This window comes from Elgaria multicarinata, chromosome 2, assembly GCF_023053635.1.
Source record: "Elgaria multicarinata webbii isolate HBS135686 ecotype San Diego chromosome 2, rElgMul1.1.pri, whole genome shotgun sequence".
In the NCBI taxonomy this organism is placed as follows: Eukaryota; Metazoa; Chordata; class Lepidosauria; order Squamata; family Anguidae; genus Elgaria; species Elgaria multicarinata.
Window position 1 is genome coordinate 129,382,347 of NC_086172.1, and position 23,531 is coordinate 129,405,877.

General features: G+C 41.9%; 1 protein-coding gene across 1 annotated transcript in view; it reads left to right on the forward strand.

Annotated features, from left to right (window-relative positions):
- Positions 1 to 23,048, forward strand: part of LOC134392917 (cytosolic phospholipase A2 epsilon-like) — a 46,762-nt gene extending 23,714 nt beyond the window's left edge. Inside the window, exons 8-20 of the mRNA XM_063117678.1 lie at positions 1,144 to 1,313; positions 1,418 to 1,504; positions 2,587 to 2,624; positions 3,382 to 3,529; positions 5,279 to 5,415; positions 8,477 to 8,699; positions 9,575 to 9,689; positions 9,837 to 9,974; positions 13,396 to 13,503; positions 15,182 to 15,373; positions 16,920 to 17,086; positions 19,816 to 20,002; positions 22,421 to 23,048. Of these exons, the coding sequence (XP_062973748.1) occupies positions 1,144 to 1,313; positions 1,418 to 1,504; positions 2,587 to 2,624; positions 3,382 to 3,529; positions 5,279 to 5,415; positions 8,477 to 8,699; positions 9,575 to 9,689; positions 9,837 to 9,974; positions 13,396 to 13,503; positions 15,182 to 15,373; positions 16,920 to 17,086; positions 19,816 to 20,002; positions 22,421 to 22,635 (1,925 nt within the window). The 3' untranslated portion in view covers positions 22,636 to 23,048. The remainder of the gene's footprint in view (positions 1 to 1,143; positions 1,314 to 1,417; positions 1,505 to 2,586; positions 2,625 to 3,381; positions 3,530 to 5,278; positions 5,416 to 8,476; positions 8,700 to 9,574; positions 9,690 to 9,836; positions 9,975 to 13,395; positions 13,504 to 15,181; positions 15,374 to 16,919; positions 17,087 to 19,815; positions 20,003 to 22,420) is intronic.
- Positions 23,049 to 23,531: the final 483 nt, after the last annotated feature.

Here is a 23,531-nt window from a genome sequence, read left to right on the forward strand (position 1 = left end):
ACTGAAACTTCGTTATCCTTCAAAATTTGCATTTTGGCAAATTTTGTAATGCAGTTTTCCTGCCTAAAAACATATTCAAAAATGTGTATATTACTGGAATGTACACATAAAATACATCTATTAGTGAAAATAATGTTAAAAAGTGCATTCTATGAGGAAAATTGCTTGCAAAACTGCCCCACTGACACATAAAACCAGACGGCAAAAGAAAATCAGGGACTGGTCAGGGTGTTTTTGGAAGCCTAGATACAGCTATTTCCTGCCCCCTAACTAATAAAACAGACAAGCTTAAACGAAATCACTGGAGTTCAAGGCAGCCTGCAAGAATGATGATTTTATTTTGCCGTCTGGTTGTATGTGTCAGTGGGACACTTAGGGATGGGCAACATGTGGCCCACGGAATATATGCAGCCCCTCCCCCTCCCTGCCACTACAGCCCTTGCCATGCCACCAAATTTAGTGGTGGTGGTGGGAAATGCTTTAACTCCAAAATGCCACTTTTAAAACTATTGAGCACTAAATGGGTCAAATTTTGCTCACTAACAAACTAAATATAACCCTTTTAGTGCTACTTAGTGCTACAGAGCAGTTTGCCATGGAATTTGAGGAGTGCGGCCCATGAGGTATCAGGGTGGGTGGGGTCAAAGTGGTCCCTGGGACTCCACATGGCTGGTAGCTTCCATTAGTATACTGCCTGTTCCCAGAATGGTTCAGTGACATGTAATATCATGCTGTGAAAGGCATTTCTTGCCCCCACACCTGTGGAGGGTCCCTTTGCCTGATTTGGGAGATGGCTTTCCCCCTTCCTCCTCAGCCCACAGGCCAACCCATCCAGATGGCTTTGGAGGCTGCCATGAAAAGGAGTAGGTGGGAAAGTTAGCTACCGTTGAGTTGGTGAATTTCTCCCAGAAAGCTATTCCACAGTCTGGGAGCGGAAGAAGTTAGCTACCAGGAAGGAACTCCCTTCCACCAGCACCACGTTGGATGTCAGCCATAATGTTTATCTTGGTTCATTGAGCAATTTGGCAGCTAATACTTTCTATATTCAAAATAGAGCTTTAAAGATTTATTGTTTAAAGATTTATTCTTAGGAAAGAGATATCATGATGATGTTTCCCAATATTGCTTGCCTCCTGTCTTTAGAGAAAGACCTGTCACTTTCAGTAAAAGGATCCTGTGAAGGCACTCACTCTTTTAAGCTGGGTTCAGATGCCATCGTCACACCCCCATGTCCCAGTACATTCCACTATGTCAAGTACAAGGAGCCGATATTGGATGTTTCACTACCAAAGTCAAAGCCACGTTACAAGCCCGTATGTAAACTTAATTTCATAACCAAACTAACAATGCACGCTTCTCTTCATAATGATCAGGAGAACCCTTTTCACTTGGGATGATACTGTCTTATTTTCCTTAGTGTACCTGTTCTTATAGTACCCCAAAAGAGGTTCCACCTGTGGTGTTGAATTCCCTGCCCAAAGGAGAGAAAGTGCCAATCGTGGAGGTGAGTGCCATTCTTCAGCTTTTATCATAGGATCTTGAAATTATGGAACCAGTAAGAATAAAATACTCTACTGAAAAAGAAGAATCATGAGGTGTTCACCACATTGCAGTGTTATGATGAAGATTAGAGATATGCAATTGGTGGCTCATGGACCTCAAGATTATTCTGCTTGGCTCCCAAGAACCTGTGGGTTCTGGGCAATACTTTAAGATATTTTAAAAATGTTTTTAGGATGTTTTTTAGGATGTTTTTAACAATGTATATTATGTTTTAATTGAGTATTATGTATTTTATCATTTATTGTTGTTCCCCGCCTCGATCAAAGTGGAGAGGCAGACAAGAAATACAATTATTATTATTGTTATTGTTATTACCTCAAGTGGCAGGTGCTGGGGGGTTTGGGAGGCAGCAACACACCTGGTCCTTCCCTTTGTTGGAGGACAGAGTTGAGTGTGTCACATATGGCAGTATCCACCGATGACATTCCACAACTCAAATAGCCCAGCGGAGCTCCGCTGAATCTTTCCATTGTGCATTCAGTTGTTACGCTTGTGAAACTGATTGCACAAGCAACTGCATAGCCAGTTATACAATGCATTGCACACTGCATTGTGCATTGGGTGCAAGCAGCTGCCTAACTGGTTGCACAAGTGGAACACACAACGGGTTGCACAGTGGGTTGCACAAGTATTATGCAGAGCCTCTTGCGCAACCACATTTCTGCAAATGTAACTTCAGTTGGATTCCTCTCTTGTGCATAGTTCAGATCCTAGTCTCTGCTAGCGCAATGTCATTTGCACTAATGGAATGACACAGTTGGATACTGTCCGGTGTCTGCCCAGCATTCCCTAAGCTAGCCTGCTGCCTTCCAGTGCGATACAGAATGTTGTCCCATTGTTAACACTTTGCATTAACAGATGAATCAAGATATTAGGGTTTTTTCCCCCGCTAGTGGTTTTAAGTATGCACTATAGAGTGGAGAAGTATTTGGAAGTCCAGGGATAATCACTTACAACTTTGAACAAGTGGAACGATGTTACATTATGATTGCTCTGTGTGATTCTTATATCCTCCCTTTTTAGGAGAAAAAGTACAATTTGCACGTGAAAGTGAATGACTGGTAAGTTATTTAGAAATGACAAGGTGAATTATTTTGCTATTGCAAACAGTTATATAAGTTACTTATTTATTTGATTTGATGTGTGCCTTGCCTTTCTACCAAAAAAGATTTAGGGGCGGACAGGCTCATCTCTGTCCAATTTTGCTAGGCGTTCACCAAGCCGCCACTGCTTCTGGCTCTGCTGGTCAGCCCAGGAAGCATCTGACAAACACCACAGCACCGCAAGTCCCCTTAGTGAGCTGCCATTGTGCATAAAAATAGCATCTTGGGATTTCTGGAAATCTAATGTTACATAAATGGAGGCCATAAAGGGCCATTTATGCAACATTACAGGCCAGTGTGAAACAGCAGCAGTGGCGGAGGAGGGAGGGATGGAGCCCTGGTGCTGCCCTTCCTGCTGCCCCAGCAGGGAGATGAAGGGAGACTTTTACGCACCATGACCAGTGCTGGAATGGCCTCTGCTGTTTTTTGTATACAAGTCTCCCTTCTCCCTGCTGGTGCCCCAACAGGGACAAAGGAGACTTGGTGTAGATAGTTTGTATCTCCTATGAATTCTATAATTTAATAACAGCAATGAGTTTTTTAAAATTATATTCAGTATTATAGTGTGTGAAATAACCAAATAGTCCAGGGTTATTTCACACAGTACGATACTGAAGGGTCATATTCAGTCATCCTTCCTGCAGCATTTCTGCTTGATGAAATCCTACGATTTCTCATATAGTCAGATACAATGTAATATGTGTGTATATTCTAGTCAATGTTCCTGCCCAGAAGACCTAGATGTACGTTTGGGATATGAACTGTGCCCCCAGGAGCAAGAGTTTTTGTGTAAACGAAAGAGACGAGTTGCTCAGGCTCTGAAGCAGGTTCTCCAGCTAGATTATGACCTACAAGAACACGAGGTACGTGAAAGGCGATGCCAAGCGATAATTATCTAAGAAGACTAAGGCTGGATTTCTATTCTTTTACGTATGACAAGGAAAAGTCACCAAATAGTATTTTTCTAATTCTCTGCCAAACTTTCTCTGAGTGCACTTGTTATTTAGAACTATGATGGTGAATTATTTTACTATTGCAAAGAGTTGTATAAGTTATTTATTGATTTGATTTGTACCTTGTCTTTCTACCAAGAAAAACAGCACACAAGGCAGTGTGTTTCTTGTTTCAGATAACTGGAGGCCAACTGTAGACTAGACCATGAGTTCGGTTTGAATGAATGAAGGGGGAAGCAGGAAAGTGTGGGAGAAGTCCCAACACCTCGATAACTATGCTGACTGGCCAGCATATTATCAGTTGGCCTCTTTTTGCATGCCAAATGTTGTACATAGGCCAAGACAGAGAGGCTGGTTGCCATGCAGATGTTGGATTCTAAATTCTCTTATTTTTTTCAATTTTCCCCCAATTTTTTTTCTCCCGTCCACTATCAACCATGAACAACGTATTCTAATTCTTGACTTACTGAGTAATGTGTATCTCTTGACACCCTTTTTTGAAGGATGAGTTGTAAATACACTAAATAAAATAAAAACTTAATAGACCTCATTCCATAAATGTTTGTGCTGACATCCTGAAAACACTATCCACTGAGCCAAACTATACACAGATATCTATGACAGGTATGTCAGTTTTATTCTCCCAAGGTTTCGTTATTTTCTAATGCTTTCATGATAGTCAGTTAAACCTATAGCTCCAAAGGATATTTATTTTTTATTTATTTATTTATTTATCATATTTATACCCCGCCCCTCAGCAAAAAAAGGCTCTCAGAGCGGCTTACACTTAGCAAAAAAGACAGTCCCTGCCCTCAGGCTTACAGTCTAATAAAGACATGACACACAAGGAACAGGAGTTCAGGAGGGGGGAGGAGAGAGAGAGAGTCCAACAGGAGCAGACCATGATGTTTCTTCTGCCTGCTCCTGTCCCCTTGTTCTTTCTTCTTCCCCACAGGGCCAAGATGACAGTTTGCCCTGTGGGGGTGGGGGAAGAGTCCAACAGGAGCAGGCCATGATGTTTCTTCTGCCTGCTCCTGTCCCCTTGCACTTTCTTCTTCCTCACAGGGCTAAGATGACAGTTTGCCCTGTGGGGGTGGGGGAAGAGTCCAACAGGAGCAGGCCATGATGTTTCTTCTGCCTGCTCCTGTCCCCTTGCACTTTCTTCTTCCTCACAGGGCTAAGATGACAGTTTGCCCTGTGGGGGTGGGGGAAGAGTCCAACAGGAGCAGGCCATGATGTTTCTTCTGCCTGCTCCTGTCCCCTTGCTCTTGTCATATGTAAAATATATTTACAATGCAATCCTATACAGGTCTACTCAAAAGTAAGTCCCATTGACCTCAGGGAGGTTATTTCCAAAGAGGTGGGTATAGGAATTCGGTCTTAAGGGCATTTTCCTCAGAGTAAGCCACATTGCATTCAGTGCAGCATACAAAGGGTTTGCAGTTTTTCTCACATATGCAGAAGGTATGGTATACCATTAATATGGCTACTGTAGCATGAGCAGCAACTGCATTTAACTTCAGTCTGCCTACATGCGGTCTAAATGTTTTATCCTGCAATTGACGTCTCTAATTTTGTTTTCTGCTTTGCCGTTGTTCCTTTGGTAGCAATGGCAATAATGGGCTATGTATTCATTTCTTATGCCTGTGTGTTATATAGGTTCCAGTGGTGGCAGTCATAACAACAGGAGGCGGGACAAGATCGTACACAACGACATATGGCTGTATGAGAGGTCTCCAACATTTAAATCTCCTAGACTGCATAACATACATATCTGGTTTGTCTGGAACTTCATGGTAAGTGAAGCTTAATGTGAAATGATCGGGATCCTGGAGCAGCTCCCCTGCGAAGAAAGCTTACAACGTTTTGAGCTTAGGAAAACATTGAGTAAGGGAAGAGACAATAGAGGTTTATGAAATTAGGCGTGGTGTGCACACTAGATACTAGAACCCAGGATCATCCAATGAAGCTGAAAGGTGGGAGATTCAAGGCAGAAAACAAAAGTCTTCCTTCCCACAGCACATATGGAATTTGCTGGAACAAGATTTATTTATTTATTTATTTATTTATTTATTTATTTATTTATTACATTTTTATACTGCCCAATAGCCAAAGCTCTCTGGGCGGTTCACAAAAATTAAAACCACAATAAAACACCCAACAGGTTAAAAACACAATTACGAAATACGGTATAAAAAGCGCAACCAGGATAAAACCACACAGCAAAGTTGATTATAAGATTAAAATACAGAGTTAGAACAGTACAATGTAAGTTAAAATTAAGTGTTAAAATACTGAGAGAATAAAAAGGTCTTCAGCTGGCGACGAAAGCAGTACAGTGTAGGCGCCAGGCGGACCTCTCTGGGGAGCTCGTTCCACAACCGGGGTGCCACAGCGGAGAAAGCCCTCCTCCTAGTAGCCACCTGCCTCACTTCCTTTGGCAGGGGCTCACGGAGAAGGGCCCCTGTAGATGATCTTAAAGTCCGGGCAGTACATATGCGAGAAGGCGTTCCTTCAGATAGCCTGGCCCCAAGCCGTTTAGGGCTTTAAATGTCAATACCAGCACTTTGAATCGGGCCCGGACCTGGACTGGCAGCCAATGAAGCTGGAAAAGTACTGGCAGCCATCTAGTGACAGCCACTGGCTTATATGGTTTTAAAAAGATGGAGGAAAAAGCAATAGTGCCTTGTGAGCTCCTCTTATTTACTGATCTTTTTGACAATAGTAAATAATTCTCCACTTTCTGTTGCTCCCACAATCAGGTTCCTCCAATATTTTTTGTATGTGCACACCAAATATTATTTTTCTAATATTTTTTCTATTGCCTGTGCATGCTGCAAAGGGTGTCCATGTGTTATACATGCACGCACCAGGATTTGCTGTGGCTCCCTACCACGGGTCCCTGCTGTGGCAAACACACATTTGCCATTATTTAACATGTATGAGAGCTTCTGCTGGCTTCAGAAATATGTTTATATTTACCGGTGTAACAACATGCAAATTGAAACATAATTCAGACAAGATGGATGCATTGTTGCTCAGATGTTCTGACATTCGAGGAGATATTGTCTGACATTCTTGGGGGTGCTCCTGGATCATGCACATTCCTTGAAAAACTGCTTGACCCAGCAACGCTTTATAACAGCTTCAGCTGGTTTGCCAACTGCAGCCTTTCCTAGAGAGGCCGGACCTGGCATCACTAATTCACGCCCACTGCAATATTTATTTATTTAATTAATTAATTACATTTTTATACTGCCCAATAGCAGAAGCTCTCTTGATATGGTTAAACCTTCAAAAATGGCTTGGAAATAATGTAGCCCAATAACCAGATCATATAACTCTGATCCTATTCTGGTTTCATCAGCATCCTATTTTTTCAAGGCTCATTTAGCCTATAAATCCCTAAATAGACTGGGACCAAGTTATCTTAAATTCTACCTATGCCATTAACTGCCCAAATTTAACTTTAGAGGTATTTAATAGCAGCAAATAAATATGATGCCCATAGTTTAAGTCTACATTGGAATACAGAATTGGCATGTCCTATCTTGCCTAACCAATGGACAGTTGCTCTAGGATCTGTATCTGAAGCTTCTATGGATCTTAGGTTACATTTTATTCAGCATTTTTTTGTTTTTGTTTCGGGTCTATTGGACTCCACAATGCCTTTTCAATAAGGGTTTGTCTAACTTTCATAATTGTTGGAGATATAACACATCTAATGCTTCCTTAACTCATATGTTTTGGCAATGCCCAGTAGTTGCCCCCTTTTGGGAGGAGGTTATAATAAGGATGAACTTTGTACTGAAACAATCTATAATGTGGAATAATGTACATCTTCTCCTAAATTACTTACCGGCTTCTTGGAAGTTAACACATGGTCAGCGTAGGTGGATCTTCAGAGCCCTTATGACAGCCAAAAGTCTTATATTGTCACATTGGAAAGACAAATTCACACCTCCCATAATGCAATGGATCAAGGACCTAATAACATTATCAACTTTTGAATGAGTGTTATATAGACACAACTTGCAAGTGGATAAATGTACAGATATTTGGTCTGCTTTTCTTGAAACCTTTGTATAACTCTTTCCTTTTTTCTTTTTTTGAACAATTCATACGATAGAAATGATGATAATTCTATATACACAATGTATGGGTTTTTTTAATCGTTTTCACGATGTATTTTCAGTTTTGTTTGTTGATATTCACAATTTTAAAAGTTTAAAATTTTTGAAAAAACTTTAGAGGCGTTACTCTCCATCTCATTAATACATGACATCATACAGGACCTTCTCAGTGGTTTTACCAAAGTTATTAGGCAGGGATCCCTTGTCTTTGGAGGTCCTCAGGAGTCCCTCTTTTTTTTGTCTTTCAGTAATCTTTGAAAGACCTTATTTTCATTAGCTTTTAATGAGTGATTTAAAACTTACTTTAAGTTTTTATAACTGATGCCTTGGATTTATTAAGCATGTGTATGATTTTATTAAATATTCCTGTGTATGATTTTGCAGTGGTTCTTAAGTGCATTTTTAAAGTTTTCTTGTTTTTTGTTTTATTCATCTTGTAAATCACTTTGATTCCCAGAAAAGCATTATTATTATTATTATTATTATTATTATTATTATTATTATTCAAAATTATTATACAAAATTATTAGAAAAATATGTCAGTATATTTTCTAAGACAAGGGGAAAGGATTTTGCAAAGTATTAAGAATGTGTTATATTATTGGTAATTCATTTAAGATTATCAGCTGTTTTTTATATGACGCTGAGCTAAATCTCATTTCAGTATTGTGACTAAATTTTTTTATGTGTCTCCACTTGCATGCTTACTCTTTCATTTTTTCAGGGCCATGTCACACTTATATAGAGATGCTAATTGGACACAGAACGATCTGTATGAGAAAATACACGAGGCAAAGAAACAAGCGACCAAAAGCAAAAAAGACATGTTTACCAAAGATCGTATCAAATATTATCAGCAACAGCTGAACCAACGGAAACAAGAAGGATACAAAACAACTTTTATAGATCTCTGGGGACTCGTCATCGAGTATATGTGTAATGATGGGGTACAGTATCAAATCTTTCTTTTTGTCCTAAAGAGTTGAAGATGCTTGCTATGAATGAAGGACAATCTGGACAGGAAATGCTTTTCAACACGGCCATAGATGCCGGGAAACTCTATTGCAATCAAGTTTCTTTGGATTAATTAGGCTAATAATTGTTAATTTGGGCATCATGTACTTAAAATGGTATCGATAAAGATGAGAATTCAAAGGTGGGAAGTCACTAGTAGAAATAACTCCCCCGAAATAGATTCGAAGCTGTGTACCAATAGCTCTACTAATTGTAAGATTCAAATCTTTAAAATATATATTTCTCATATCCCACCTTTGAATTCCCATCTGACATGTCTGTAAATATGAAGGATTGTGATTGCTCACCAAACACCCCATCTGACCTACATGTGTTTCTCCAAAGTTCTAAACTAGCACAAGATCTAAATTAGCCTTCCCCAACCTGATGTGTTGGACATCTGGCTAGCAGGGATGCTGGGTGTTGAAGTCCAACACACTTGGGGAAACTGTGCCAGCAATGATCCCACTCTTCTCCCCCTATAGTCATATCCACAGGTATATCGTACAAATGGGCCCTATGAAAATGGCTGCTAAAGAATTAAGCATAACACACACATCTATGGACATTTAATTTCTGTCCATGTCTCAATAAGCTAGAACTTGTTTATCCCATCACTTGTGTTAGTATAAAGCTGTAGTTCATTTCAGCTTCTGATTTATTCACTTGTGTTCAACGGATTAATCATGAGCAAACAGCAGCAATCAAGGCTGAGGTTTGGACATCAAGAAGACTTCCAAGTTGATATTATTATATGTGTCTGTTCCATGGCTTTGCAGATAACATTTTTTTTCTGCTTCATAATTAGAAAAATAATCACAAGCTCTCAGAACAGAGAGAAGCTTTGATGTATGGTCAGAACCCAATGCCTATCTATGTCACCATTAACATCAAGGACAAATACAGCACTCACGACTTCAAAGGTGAGGGGAATGAATAATGTTAAAAAATCTGCTCTTTAGGGGCAATGAAATAAATTCTGGACTTGAGCCTATTGAGCATCTACAATATTTGAATGATAAAATAGCATATCCTCATTATCAGCATAACTTTTACTTACTCTGTTATAGAATGGGTGGAATTCACTCCCTATGAGGTGGGATTCCTGAAATATGGTGCATTTATACAACCAGAGGACTTTGGAAGTGAATTCTTCATGGGCCACCTGATAAAGAAGCTTCCAGAAAGCCGGATGTGCTACCTTCATGGTGATGTATTGAATTATCTAAGGCAGTGGTCCCCAAACCATGGGTGCTATGGCTCCCACAGGGACCTGCAATGATTTCCACAAAGCTCTCCAGGTCAAAAACAAAAAGTTTTAAGGAAAAACTTGGACCATGTTAGGGCAGCCTTCTTTATCTCCCATTCTAGCCTCTAGCCTATCTCTTTCTCTCCCCTCTATCCATTTGCCTTGCTATTTGCCTCTCCTTCCCTGCCGCTAGCCTCTTATCCTCTTCTCTTCTTTAGCTTATTTATTTATTTATTTATTTATTTATTTATTATTACATTTTTATACTGCCCAATAGCTGAAGCTCTCTGGGCGGTTCACAAAAATTAAAATCATGAAGAGCATAAAAATAACCAACAATCTTAAAACACAAATACAAAATACAATATAAAAAGCACAACCAGGATTAAAACCACACAGCAAAAATTGATATAGGTTAAAATATGGAATTAAACAGCAAAGTTTAAAATTTAAATTAATAGGTGTTAAAATACTGAGAAAATAAAAAGGTCTTCAGCTGGCAACGGAAGGAATACAGTGTAGGTGCCAGCCGAACCTCTCTGGGGAGGTCGTGCCACAGCAGAGAAAGCCCTCCTCCTTACTTTTGACTAGCCAGGCTTCCATGGCAGGCATCATGTAGGGATTCTGTGGGGAAGAAGAAGGACCGAGGGGACAGGAGCAGGCCGAGGAAACATCGGAACCTGCTCCTGTTGGACTCTTCCCCACCCCCACAGGGCAAACTGCCATCTTGGCCCTGTGGGGAAGAAGAAGGACCGAGGGGACAGGAGCAGGCCGAGGAAACATCGGGGCCTGCTCCTCTTGGACTCTTCCCCCACCTCCACAGGGCGAACTGTCATCTTGGCCCTGTGGGGAAGAAGAAGGACCGAGGGGACAGGAGCAGGCTTTGGAAACATCGGGGCCTGCTCCTGTTGGACTCTTCCCCCACCTCCACAGGGCAAACTGCCATCTTGGCCCTGTGGGGAAGAAGAAAGACCGAGGGGACAGGAGCAGGCTGAGGAAACATCGGGGCCTGCTCCTCTTGGACTCTTCCCCCACCTCCACAGGGCGAATTGTCATCTTGGCCCTGTGGGGAAGAAGAAGGACCGAGGGGACAGGAGCAGGCCGAGGAAACATCGGGGCCTGCTCCTCTTGGACTCTTTCCCCACCTTCACAGGGCAAACTGCCATCTTGGCCCTGTGGGAAAGAAGAAGGACCGAGGGGACAGGAGCAGGCCGAGGAAACATCGGGGCCTGCTCCTGTTGGACTCTTCCCCCACCTCCACAGGGCAAACTGCCATCTTGGCCCTGTGGGGAAGAAGAAAGACCGAGGGGACAGGAGCAGGCCGAGGAAACATCAGGGCCTGGTCCTGTTGGACTCTTCCCCCACCCCCACAGGGCAAACTGCCATCTTGGCCCTGTGGGGAAGAAGAAGGACCGAGGGGACAGGAGCAGGCCGAGGAAACATCGGGGCCTGCTCCAGTTGGACTCCCCTCCTTCGGGAGCAGGACAATCCCATCAGCCCTTTTCCCAGTCCACTTAATTTCTCTCTCTCTTTACCTCTTCCCTCTTGAACTCCTTTTCCTTGTGTGTCATGTCTTTATTAGACTGTAAGCCTGAGGGCAGGGACTGTCTTTTTTCTAAGTGTAAGCCGCTCCGAGAGCCTTTTTTGGCTGAGGAGCGGGGTATAAATATGATAAATAAATAAATAAAATCATGTGACTAGCCACATCCTCCATGGGAGCCATTTTGTGGTGATGCCCACAACAATTTTTCAAATTCCCAAATGTGCCCAGAGATCCAAAAAGGTTGGGGAGCCCTGATCTAGGGAGAAAGTCAAGGTACTGTGATAAGAACTTTATTAGCGGGAGTTGTTACTGCTTTGTTTCCCTAGAGTTCGGAATAAAAGGACCAGATCCAAACCTATCTACACCTTGAAGAATACTTACAGTATACTAACCTTTTTAGCTTGGCCTTGGGGCAGGCACTAACTCATTCTTTGGGCATATTTAAATGATTGCATTCATGTCGGATGCTTCAGGCTGCAATCAAGTTCAACCAAGTACATAACTCCAAGCCAAAAGATATTTATTGGAGCCTGAGACAGTTGTGTAATCATGCTCCATGGAGCTGTTTACCCAGTGGAATATCTAACAACACACTGTCTCTTCATTTCAAAAGAAAGATGCAACTGTTCCTTCTGCTTTCTACTCCTTGGAGTGGCATAAAGACAAGGACCACCCATAATGTTCCTTTTTGCTCTTACCTGGGTAAAGGTAATTCATAGCCATTCCTTATAATGGGTGTGTAGAACTTCAGCCCCTGGCCCAAAATTTGACCTGCCAGGGATTCCACTTCAATCTTTTTCACCAAACACTAATTTTTGGGTAGTTTCCCAGGTTATGTGGTGCTTCCCCTCCACCTTTCCTAAAGGTTGCAATGGCTCTCCTACGGCTTAGCTACCTGCAGCAAGAACTTCAGCTATAATATGCTGGTATTTCGGGTCCCATCCCTTCTATCTTTAGTCATAACCCTTTTGCATTCAGCCCCACCCACCACTGCAATGTGGCCCCTGAGAGCTTCTCCAAAATAAATGTTGGCCCTCAGGCTGAAAGAGGGTCTGTATTCCTGTTTTATAATCTCTAGAATTACCCAGAGGACCTTCTCTTCTGCTGCTCCCAGACTGTGGAATGGCCTGCCAGAGGAGATTCGTCAACTTAATAGCCTATTAGCATTCAAGAAAGCTATAAAGACTGATCTCTTCTGGCAGGCCTATTCAGTGGAATTTTAAGATGTTTTTAGGATGTTTTAAAGATGTTTAAACAATGTATATTATGTTTTAATTCAGTTTTATATATTTTATATTTACTGTTGTTCCCCGCCTTGATCAAAATGGAGAGGCGGGTAAGAAATAATTTATTATTGTTATTGTTAAACTGTGTCTACTGTCTTGTAGAGAGGAAACAGACGAGCTACCAATTATTTTCCCACTACATTCCCACCTACAGCCTCTAGCACCTTGTTAAGTACTATTAATAAGAATGTCCCAGCTAATCTTAATTTTTGTACCGCTTCATAAGGGCCAAATTATGCAGATTTTAATATATCAAGTTCAACATATTGGGCAAAATCCAACATAAGTCAACTTAAAGCAGACCCATTGAAATGTGGAACTTAAGACTTATGTTAGGTTTTGCGCTTTGTACTGCAGATTGCAGAAAAGCAAAAGCCAGTGCAATGTGGTATTTTACGTATATGTGTGTGTCTGTGTCTCTGGGTACATGTGTGACTGAGGAGACCTGGGCAAACTGAAAGGAACAGTGATTCCCATCTGATTTGCTTCCAGGTCCTATTTAGATTTATTCCTTGTGAAGTCGCTCTCCTTGCCTCCCCTTCCTTTCTTAGGTACGTGGAGTAGCATATTTTCAGTGAACTTATTGTATATCTGGAACAGAGTTAGCAGTTCAGAGGAATTCTGGCACAGATGGACACATGACAAGTTAATTGATCTTGGTAAGCATTTTCCATGCTTCTACTTTGCTCATTTCTCTAGTGTTAAATTTTATTCGTTTATTTTAATGATATTTTTTTGTGACTACGAGATTATTTATTTATTTATTTATTTATTTATTTACAATATTTATATACCATTCCCCATTGAAAATTTTGGAGCGGTGTACAAGATAAAATAAAATAAAAACAGAATAAAACACTTTAAAATAGATTTTAAAAGAAGCAAAATGTAGAGTGAACCATGGCTGGTCATTAAGGAAAGGCTTCTTGGAATAATGACATTTTCAGGAGGCGCCAAAAGGAATACAAAGTTAGCACCTGCCTGACCTCCAGAGGCAGGGAATTCCATAGGAGGGGGGCTACCATGCTGAAGGTTCTTCCCCGGTAGACTCCAATTGAAGGATGGGTCTATGTGGAACCATCAGGAGCATGCCCTCGGATGACCTCAGTGACTGGGCAGGTTGGTAGGGAAGAAGGCGCTCTCTCAGGTATCCTGGTCCCAAGTTGTTTAGGGCTTTGTACACAAGTACAAGAACCTTAAACCTGGCCCAGTAGCGAATAGGCAGCCATTGCAGCTCCCTCAGTATGTCATTTTAAGAGATATGGATTCAATCAATATCATCGAAGGTTAATTTGGAAGGTGCCACGGGACTCCTTTTTTGGCCAGCTTCTGAAGGTCTTCAGAATCATTTTTGATTAACACAGTCCATGGTTTGGAGCACCACAGTACATCTTCCTAAAATGGGTTGAATAGTGGCATGTTGAAACATAATGCACACTCATAGTTCATGCATCTCATGTGCCAGCCACCATGTGTTTCATACAGCAAAGGCTGTAAAGCAGGACAGCAAGCCTCACACAGAGAGGCTGTGTCTGTACTTTCGCAAACAACATTTCCCTTTGGATTCATCTCAGACAAGCACAGCGCTGCCCACTTTGGGTAAAAGACAACATGACAATGTGTAGTTGACTTAAAGGAGGGATATGGTGTGGGATAAAGGAGAGCAGGGCCAGAGCTACACCAAGCAGGATATAACACTTTGAAAGCAGTTTGAAAATGGTATATGGAGTCTTCATGGCCCCCAAGAGTTGTCAATACCATTATAAAGCAGTAGTGTAGATCCTGCCTGAGTGGAGTATAGTGGTTAGACTGTTGGGTTCTAGTCCCTACTCAGCCATGAAGCTCATTGGGTTACTTTGGGCTGGTCACTGACTCTCAGCCCAACCTATCGCACAGAGTTGTTCTGATAAAATGGAGAGGAGTAGAGTCATGAAAGCCAATTTGGGTTCCTTAGAGGAAAAGGTGGAATATAAATGTAACAAATTAACAATTAAATACACATGAGTTGAAAGGCTGACACGGTGTCAGGATTGCCTAACAGTTGAATCTAGACCCAAACTATCATATTGGGTGATGAAGTTCACAGAGGTACACATATCTTGATACATAGAAGGCTGCAAAGCTAAGCTAGGAACTTGGTAGCCGATCCCATTGAACTCAGTGGGACTTACTTCCAAGTAAACTTCTTAGGATTGGCCTTGTGCTTGTCTTATAAATTGTTTAGCCCTTGCTGGAAAAAAGGATGTGTTTGAATCTTTGCATAGCAGCCTTTGAATTATACTGAATGTTTATAAGCACAAGACCAATGCTTTTGTCAACTGTTGTGCCCTATTTCAGATGAAGACCCTTATCTACCTACAAAGCCATATGAGATAAGGAGCCACATGTATGTCCCAGCTGGAGAACTTGCCCAAAAAATACGAGCGGTCTTGACAGATCGCTTTTCTGTTTCCCAGTATCACAATTTTCTGAAGGGCTTTCAGCTGCATAACTACTACTTGGAGAATGAATGTTTTCAGCGATGGAAAGGTAAAAATGTCTATGCAGTTGTTGATTAGGTCCACTGTTGCATGTTAGAGCACATGTATGGCATGTTCAAGGACTTCTACCTGTCAGCTTGAAGAGAAATGTCCAGACATTTTTCTTCCTCTCCCATAATACTAGAACCTGGAGTCATAGTTAAGCTCTGGAATTCGCTACCGCAAGATGTAGTGATGGCTACCAATTTGGATGGCTTTAAAAGTGAGTTAGACAGATTCCTGTAGAATAAAGCTATCAATGGCTACTAGTCCTGATGGCTAAAAGCTACTATGTATACCAGTTGCTTGGGAACTGTTGAACTCATGTCCTGCTGGTGTGTTTCCCATGGGGATCTGGTTGGCCACTGTGTGATCAGAATGCTGGCCAGATGAACGCTTGGTCTGCTCCAGCACGGCTCTTCTTACGTTTTTATGACACTGTTGGGACCAAACTGACAAATGACTTGGTTTTAAGGAGCTTCCTATCTTTGTGGATCGTGAAAGTTGGACTGCAATTTATATGTCTATGGGAAGATAACTTCTGGTTTGATGATCAAGGCTGTCCCTAGATTTCAATCAGTTGTCAACAATATCATGAATATTAGCCACGGTTACTGCAAATGGGAGCCAGGTAAAGGGGGCCAAGGCAACATCTGTGTTAAAAGCACTTGCTTGAGACTTGGACAATTGTGCAATGGAAGCAGGGTACTCCCAAGTGTCAGTTCAACATTGCATTGTTACGAATATTCGCCTGGGCCTGTGAGGGTAGTGGACACTCCTGCATCCGGCCCTCATAGGCCCAGGCAGAGGCACTTGGTACTAAGATGGGCCTGTGGCCGAGTGCTCACAAGCCTTCGAGAGTGCTCGGACGCGGGTCCACCCTGACTTCCAGGTCACAGCAGCCCTTTTCTCATGCTGCATTGATGGTAGATGCAACGGGGGTGGGGATATGCAGTTTCTGCAAGGCTAGAGAAATTGTGTTATTTTCTCCCTCTACTTTAATGGCATTAGAGTGGAGGGAGAAAACAGGCAACATACCCAGCCTTGGGGCAATCACATGGTCTTTAAGGCCCCCCATCAGCCGGGGGGGGGGGAATACACGATTTCCCTAAGGCTGGGGAAAACTCATATTTTTCTCCTCCTTTCCAATGACAGGCTCAGGCAGCCGGCTCCTTGAAGCGGGGCCACGCGAGCAGGGCCGGGCAAAGCTGGTAATAGGCCCGGGCCAGATGGGAAATGTAGCCCCTATTTCAAACTCCTCATTAAGTATTTTTTAGTCAGTTCTAAATACATATTAACTAGAACGATTTATTAAAAAAGTAATGGCAAGCACTTTTATTCAAGATGTATGTAAGACACCTTTGCCTCTACCATGGAGAGTTGGAGTAGGCCCCCTCAAAATCGTAGGCCCATTCCAACTGGTCCCACTGCCCCCCCCTCTGCCCAGCCCTGCACGCGAGCTTGCAGGGCAGACCCCAGCTGAGCTCACCAAACCCTAGTCCAACATTTCAAACCAACACTTGTTTTCTGATGACAAAACCATATTTCATTTCCAGCAACTACATTGGATTATTGTCCAAATCAACTAACGGAACATGAAGACTACTTGGGCCTAGTGGATGCTGGATTTTTCATCAATACAAGTTGCCCACCAGCTTTAAGGAAACAGAGGAAAGTAGATGTCGTTGTACATTTCAGCTACAGTGCAGGCTCACAGACACTGGTAATCGGTTTACTACTATTGTTTGTTTTTCTTTAGCAATAGATATTTGTATATATGGATGGGTAAATCTATCAAGCTCAATCGCATTCAGATTCTAATTTTTCCACTGCTAGGCTCACTCTGTTCCAGTTCTGCATCGGACTATGGGCTTTCTGCCTCCTGGACAGATATTTTTGTGCATATTTTTCAAATGTATTCATTTTTGTACTTAAGCATGGTTTCGTGCATTTTTCAAATCTGTGCATTTTTTCAAATGCATTTTTGTTTTGTTGTTCTAGAGACATCCCAAACTTTGAAATGTATATATTTTCATCCACAAATTGCATTCAGAGCCATATTCTACTCCAGGATGTTCAAATTGGGTGATCTCCCATAAAAATGTGAAGTGAACAAATGCCTTACTCATCCCCATGTGTATCTCTAACATTGTGGAGGCTATATACAATATATTCCCAGGGCAGAGCAAATTTGAATAGCACTTGATTAGAAAAAAAAAGTTGAATAAATTATGCCCAAAGTCAATTCTCTCATTAATTTATCTACATTAATATTGAGCACTTTGAGGTTCCGTTAATTGCATAGAAGATATTTAAGTGCTTAACTCAGTTGATCTTGCCCACAGCATTTTTTATATTAAAAGAAAAGATTGTGTACAGATACAAACTTTTCATAAAGAGATGCCATATTTAGAAGATGAAAACAGAATAAATGGGTGAATATTAACATCTAATAATGAGCAAACAGTGCAAGTTCTCTGCAAATGTATCTGAAGATCATCACTTTTCTCTGGCTCAAATAAGGTTTGTTAACTAGTTTCTGGAAGTTATCATCTTCAAATAAGATATTATTATTATTATATTTGTATCCCGCCTTTTGCCCAATGCTGGGCCTCAAGGTGGCCTTACAAAGTTTAAAAGATACATTGGGGGGGAACAAAACCATAAACGTTTAAAATACACAACAAAATTATAAGACATTAACATAGAAGGAGGGCCAGATTATTCTCCAAAGGCCTGCTGGAACAAAAAAGTTTTAGCCTGCTTCCGAAAGCCCATCAAGGAGGGAGCCAGCCTAGCTTCCCCGGGAAGAGAGTTCCAGAGCACCAGAGCAGCCACCGAGAAGGCCCTCTCCCATATATCTAGATAGATAGATAGATAGATAGATAGATAGATAGATAGATAGGATCCAAAGTGCTACTTCAGGAAATTATGGGAAGGATCCAACAGTGTTCACCCACAAATGCTATTTATGTTGTGTTAGTGGAAACCAACCCTTGCACTACATCAGTACATCCTGCTAGCAAGCGTTGTGGGCATTGCACAAGTGTTGGTTTCCACTACTGCAATAGGTATGGGCACTATTGGATTCTTTCTTGTGAGGGCTTTGGCAGGCCTGTGGGACTTTTGACTGTGCCCTTTGTATAACAGATCTTCATGCCATATCACAGGCTTCAAAAAAAAAAGTTTTGCTATGTGGTATGTCTGGCTGCTCCTTGACAAACACAAATTTAAAGCATGCATCGGCCCCTGGAAATAGGGACCAACTAAAAGATGATACATCAAACATATGTAGATGTCTTTCTTTTGGATAATAATACTAATAATAGTAATAATAATAATAATAATAATAATAATAATAATAATAATAATAATAATAATAATTTCTTACCCGCCTCTCCACTTGGATCGAGGCAGGGAAGAACAGTAACTATAAAACACATAAAAACTGATTAAAAACATAGTATACATGATTAAAACTTCCTTCAAACATCCAAAGAACATTCTAAAATTTCACTGGATAGGCCTGCCGGAATAGATCAGTCTTTGTTGCTTTTTTAAATGCTAAAAGACTGTCAAGTTGACGAGTCTCCTCCAGCAGGCCATTCCACAGTCTGGGAGCAGCAGAAGAGAAGGTCCTCTGGGTAATACCCGTCAGCCTAGTTTTGGTTGACTGAAGTAGATTCTTCCCAGAGGACCTGAGTGTGTGGAGTGGATTGTACAGGAGAAGTGATCCTGCAGGTTACCTGGACCCAAACCATGTAGGGCTTTAAAGGTGATAACCAACACTTTATACTTCGCCCGGAAACTAGTAGGCAGCCAGTCAGGCTCAAGACAAAAAATTGGATATAAACTGACTCTGTGAAAGTAAGGTCATGGCAATTCATGTAACTAACATCTGTATTTAAGCCTACTCGTAATGTGTAATTATGAATGCCCAAGCTCAAACAATATTAATTTATATGACTACAAACAAAATTATTACTCTTATCAACCTGATAACAATGTGCTACCTCCAATAGCAGGGATATATATATATATATATATATATATATATATATATATATATATATATGGAACATGTGTGGAAGGTGCACTCATGTCCTGCTTACAGGATCCTGGTTACCAACTGGATGGCCCCTGTGTGAAAAGACTGCTGGACTAGATGGACCCTTAGTCTGGTCCAGCAGGGCTCTTCTTATGTTCTTAACTATTAATTCTAATATTTATGTTTCAAGAGGTACACCATATAACTTCTGTTCAACAACACTCTGGAAGTCCTACATCTAATTTCTTCTGATCTCTGGGACTCTAAATCTGAGGTTTTCCCATAGATTTTCTAGTACTATCTGACTGGTATTTTAAAGCAAGGCAACATTAATTGCTAGGCTTCCAAATGGTTTGCTCTCAATTCTTACAGAATCTCTTATTTTAACTTCCATGTTAATGTAGCCTCTAGAACAAGCTTGTACATACTACAAACAGCAAGGTATCCCATTCCCAAATGTGGTCCTTACGGAAGAAGAGAAGAAACATCTGAAGGAATGCTACTACTTCAATGAATCAGAGACCCCTGGTTGTCCCATTCTGATTTTCTTCCCATTAGTGAACGATACCTTCCGATATTATAGAGCACCTGGTAAGTTATTGGCAGTAGCTTACCTGGAGACTACAGCTTTGTGGTTTTTTATTTGACAAATTCTCGTTTCTTTAAGTCCTACTGTTTCCAGCTAAACCGTGGACTAGGAAAGGTGGGTTTTCCAGGTGGTCTATCAATCCTTGCAGACTGCAAGCTATATTTACTTTTCAGTGCTTACTGTAGATCAGGGGATCATAGAATCATAGAATAGTAGAGTTGGAAGGTGACTATAAGGCCATCAAGTCCAACCCCCTGCTCAGTGCAGGAATCCACCCTAAAGCATACCTGACAGATGGTGGTCCAGCTACCTCTTGAATGCCTCTGGTGTGGGACAGCCCACCACCTCCCTAGGTAACTGATTCCATTGTCGTACTGCTCTAACAGTGAGGAAGCTTTTCCTGATCTCCATTGCAACCTGCAGTCAGATCTGTTGGGAAACAGCGTAAAAGTAGTGTCGTCCACTGTTGTCCCTGCAGAATCTAGCTCCGGCCACCCTGCCAAACAGTTGTGTGACAGGCTGGCAGGAACCTGCTGGGAAACAAGTATGCAAGGGTGACTCTGCTCACGTGCTGGGTTTCCCAGCGGGAGTGCTAGGAAAGAGTGTCTGGGAGGAAAGGAATTCCTGTGCATCTTCCCGTGCATCCCACAAGCACGCTCATTTTAAAAAATGATTATTTTTTGGTCTTGCACATGTGAAGTCTGCTCCTATGAAATCTGAGCAATTTCTCCCTCCACTTCACTGCTCTGCAGTGAAATTTGCATATTTGCATGTTTTTAACCTGTTGGTTGTTTTATTATGGTTTTAATTTTTGTGAACCGCCCAGAGAGCTTCAGCTATCGGGCAATATAAAAATGAAATAAATAAAATAAATAAATAATCTTTAGCAACCTGCCTCAGTTTCTCCTCTGCTTTGAAATTAATGTATCTTTACCAATCCCTGGCACCACTCTGTAATCCACGGGGCTGCATATACAGTTTAAAAGCCCGGTGGTGGCTGTGTGGTGGCGCTGCATTGGTTATAGGACACTGCAGCCACCTCACTGCCACCTCAGGGCTTTCCTGCGAAGCTGCATATTGGAAAAGTCGAGGAATCAACCAAACTTTTCTGCCACTATGGCTCTTCCTCAGAACTTGTTTAAAAATGGATACTGTTTTATACTGTTGTGGCCACCATTAACATGGAGGGGGGGAAGTGCACAGTTTTGTCAGTGGCTACGGGCAGCTGCCGAGCACTTGCCAAGGCCTCGTGCGTGCTCAGTAGTGGTCCGCACTCGCTGCTGGGGTGCCTGACTGGATCCGCGATGGCCAGACATGGGGGAGGGAGGGAACTGCTGCCCTCATGGACCCAGTCAGACACTCGCAACAGCCCTGGTAACACTTGTCTACACTTCAGTAGTCTGTGAAGCACACTTTTTAACAAACAGAACAAGAAATGGTGTTTGCTAGAAGGCCAGCACCAAAGTGAAGTATTAAATTGACAAGGACATTGACAAGAGAGGGTATCTGTATGCCGGGCTAAATAGTTTACAGGTGGTTTTGCATCCCTACCCACTTGCGCAAGATCCCAAATGGAATGTGTGTATTTTTTTTAAAAAAAGTTTGCAAATGCATTACTGGCCGCGTTCATGAGGGCTCAGGAAATTATATGTGGGACGTGGGAGGGGGGGGTCCCTTGTGAAGCAGCAGTCCCAGAAAAGCAATTTCAGAAAGTGTGCCAATACAAGGAACAAGGAAACGAGGAATTTTGCTGCAAAGGCGCCCATGAGAGGTGCTCACAGAGCCCTTTGTAGACCTTTGCACATGAAGGTCTAACTGGCAGCCAGGCGTGAAGGGAAGGTGTGACAGTCTAATTGGCAGCCGTGCTTGTAGGGAAGATGGGGGCAGGGCTTCTGTATGCACCCATGTGCCCCACCCCAGTTTAGCCCTTCACACAAGCAGGCAAACGCCTGCATTATCATGTTCCCCCACTGTATCTCTTGACCTCCCCACCCACAAGACAATGGTTCATTGCTTTGTACTGAATTGTTATAATCAGTTGTCTGCCATTTGTGGGGGGGAGGGGATGAGTATAAATCTTTAAAATAAAGAAAAGCAAACTGCTGTGGTAACCACTGTCAGGTGGCAACTTCTGAACTGTGACAGTGTAAAGCTTTAAAGCCATCACTTTCAAAAGAAGATCAACACTCCACAAAAATCCTGAATGAACTATTCTAAAAACTGTCATTCGAGCAACCTTCCTCAACCTAATGGAGAATTCCTAGCATGCCCCAGCCAGAAGGTTGGGGGAAGCTGGAAACAGCCCAGGGAGCTTTGGCTATGAGGTGGTATAGAAATGTAATATATGATGATGATGATGATGATGATGATGATGATGATGAATAAATGGTAATATTAACCTACTGTGCCTTTATTTCTAGGTGTGAAACGCAGTTCCAATGAGATGGATGCAGGAAATGTTGACGTTTCCAGTTGTAATAGCCCATACAACACTTTCTCCCTTACCTACAGTGAAGATAATTTCGACAAACTAGTGAACCTGAGCGAATACAACGTCTTGAATAACCAGCACTTGATTTTCCGGGCTTTGCATGCAGCCGTGGAACGGAAAAGGCAACAGCACTACGAGAATTAATCCCCTTCTTATGTGCCAGTATAGATCGGCCAGGGATTTGTTTGTTTATTTATTAAACCCCCAGAATGCTTTGCGCAGGCAGAGGATAGAGCAATGATGGAACCACCATGTGTGGTTCATTTGAAAGCCACGGTGGGATCGGCTCCATTTCTCTTATAACAACTGATTCACGTTTCAGCAGGAGCACCATTTCAGATTTCAGCAGGTGGGTGGGAAGGTTTAGTGGGAGGGGGCAAAGTCCACTATAAGCTGTGAAGGCCCACTCTTGGGTATACTTAATACTAAATTGCCAAAAAGCAGTGAATTTTAAAGAGTGTATGTGTAGCCCACTTTTTATAAGAACTATAACAGAATGATTAATGTGAATCAAAAAGTCATGCAGGTCAAACACCCACCCACAGAGACCACACATTTTTAAAGCAAAGGGTTCATATATCAGTTCATTTTAATGGTTTCTAATACCAGTGATCCATTTTATAGTGCTTCAGCCAAATATATGTGTGTGCTGAAATATATAAATAGAGTGTGGTGAGAATTAGACTGTCTCTTTGCATCTTAAATGGTACCCCTGTGTATCACAAGGCTTCTGTGACACAAATTAAGAACAAACCTAGGGTGTCTATGTAACACTGATATTGTGGTACATGCAGGCACAAGCCCCAGGTAGGAATAGGTGAGATGCCAGGCAGGTTTTAAAGGTAAGAATAAGTAAGAAATTTACTAGGGGTGTGAGGTCCACACCGAAAATCCAGGGGTGCACCGGAGCTCCGACAAACCTCTAAAATTGCATTGTGGTTAGGGGAAGTTTAAAAACTATTGGGAACCCACGGTGCGGTTAGAAGTTCATTTGGAGCCCTGAATGGATCCGTAGGTCTGAAGGTTTTTTAGGCAACATG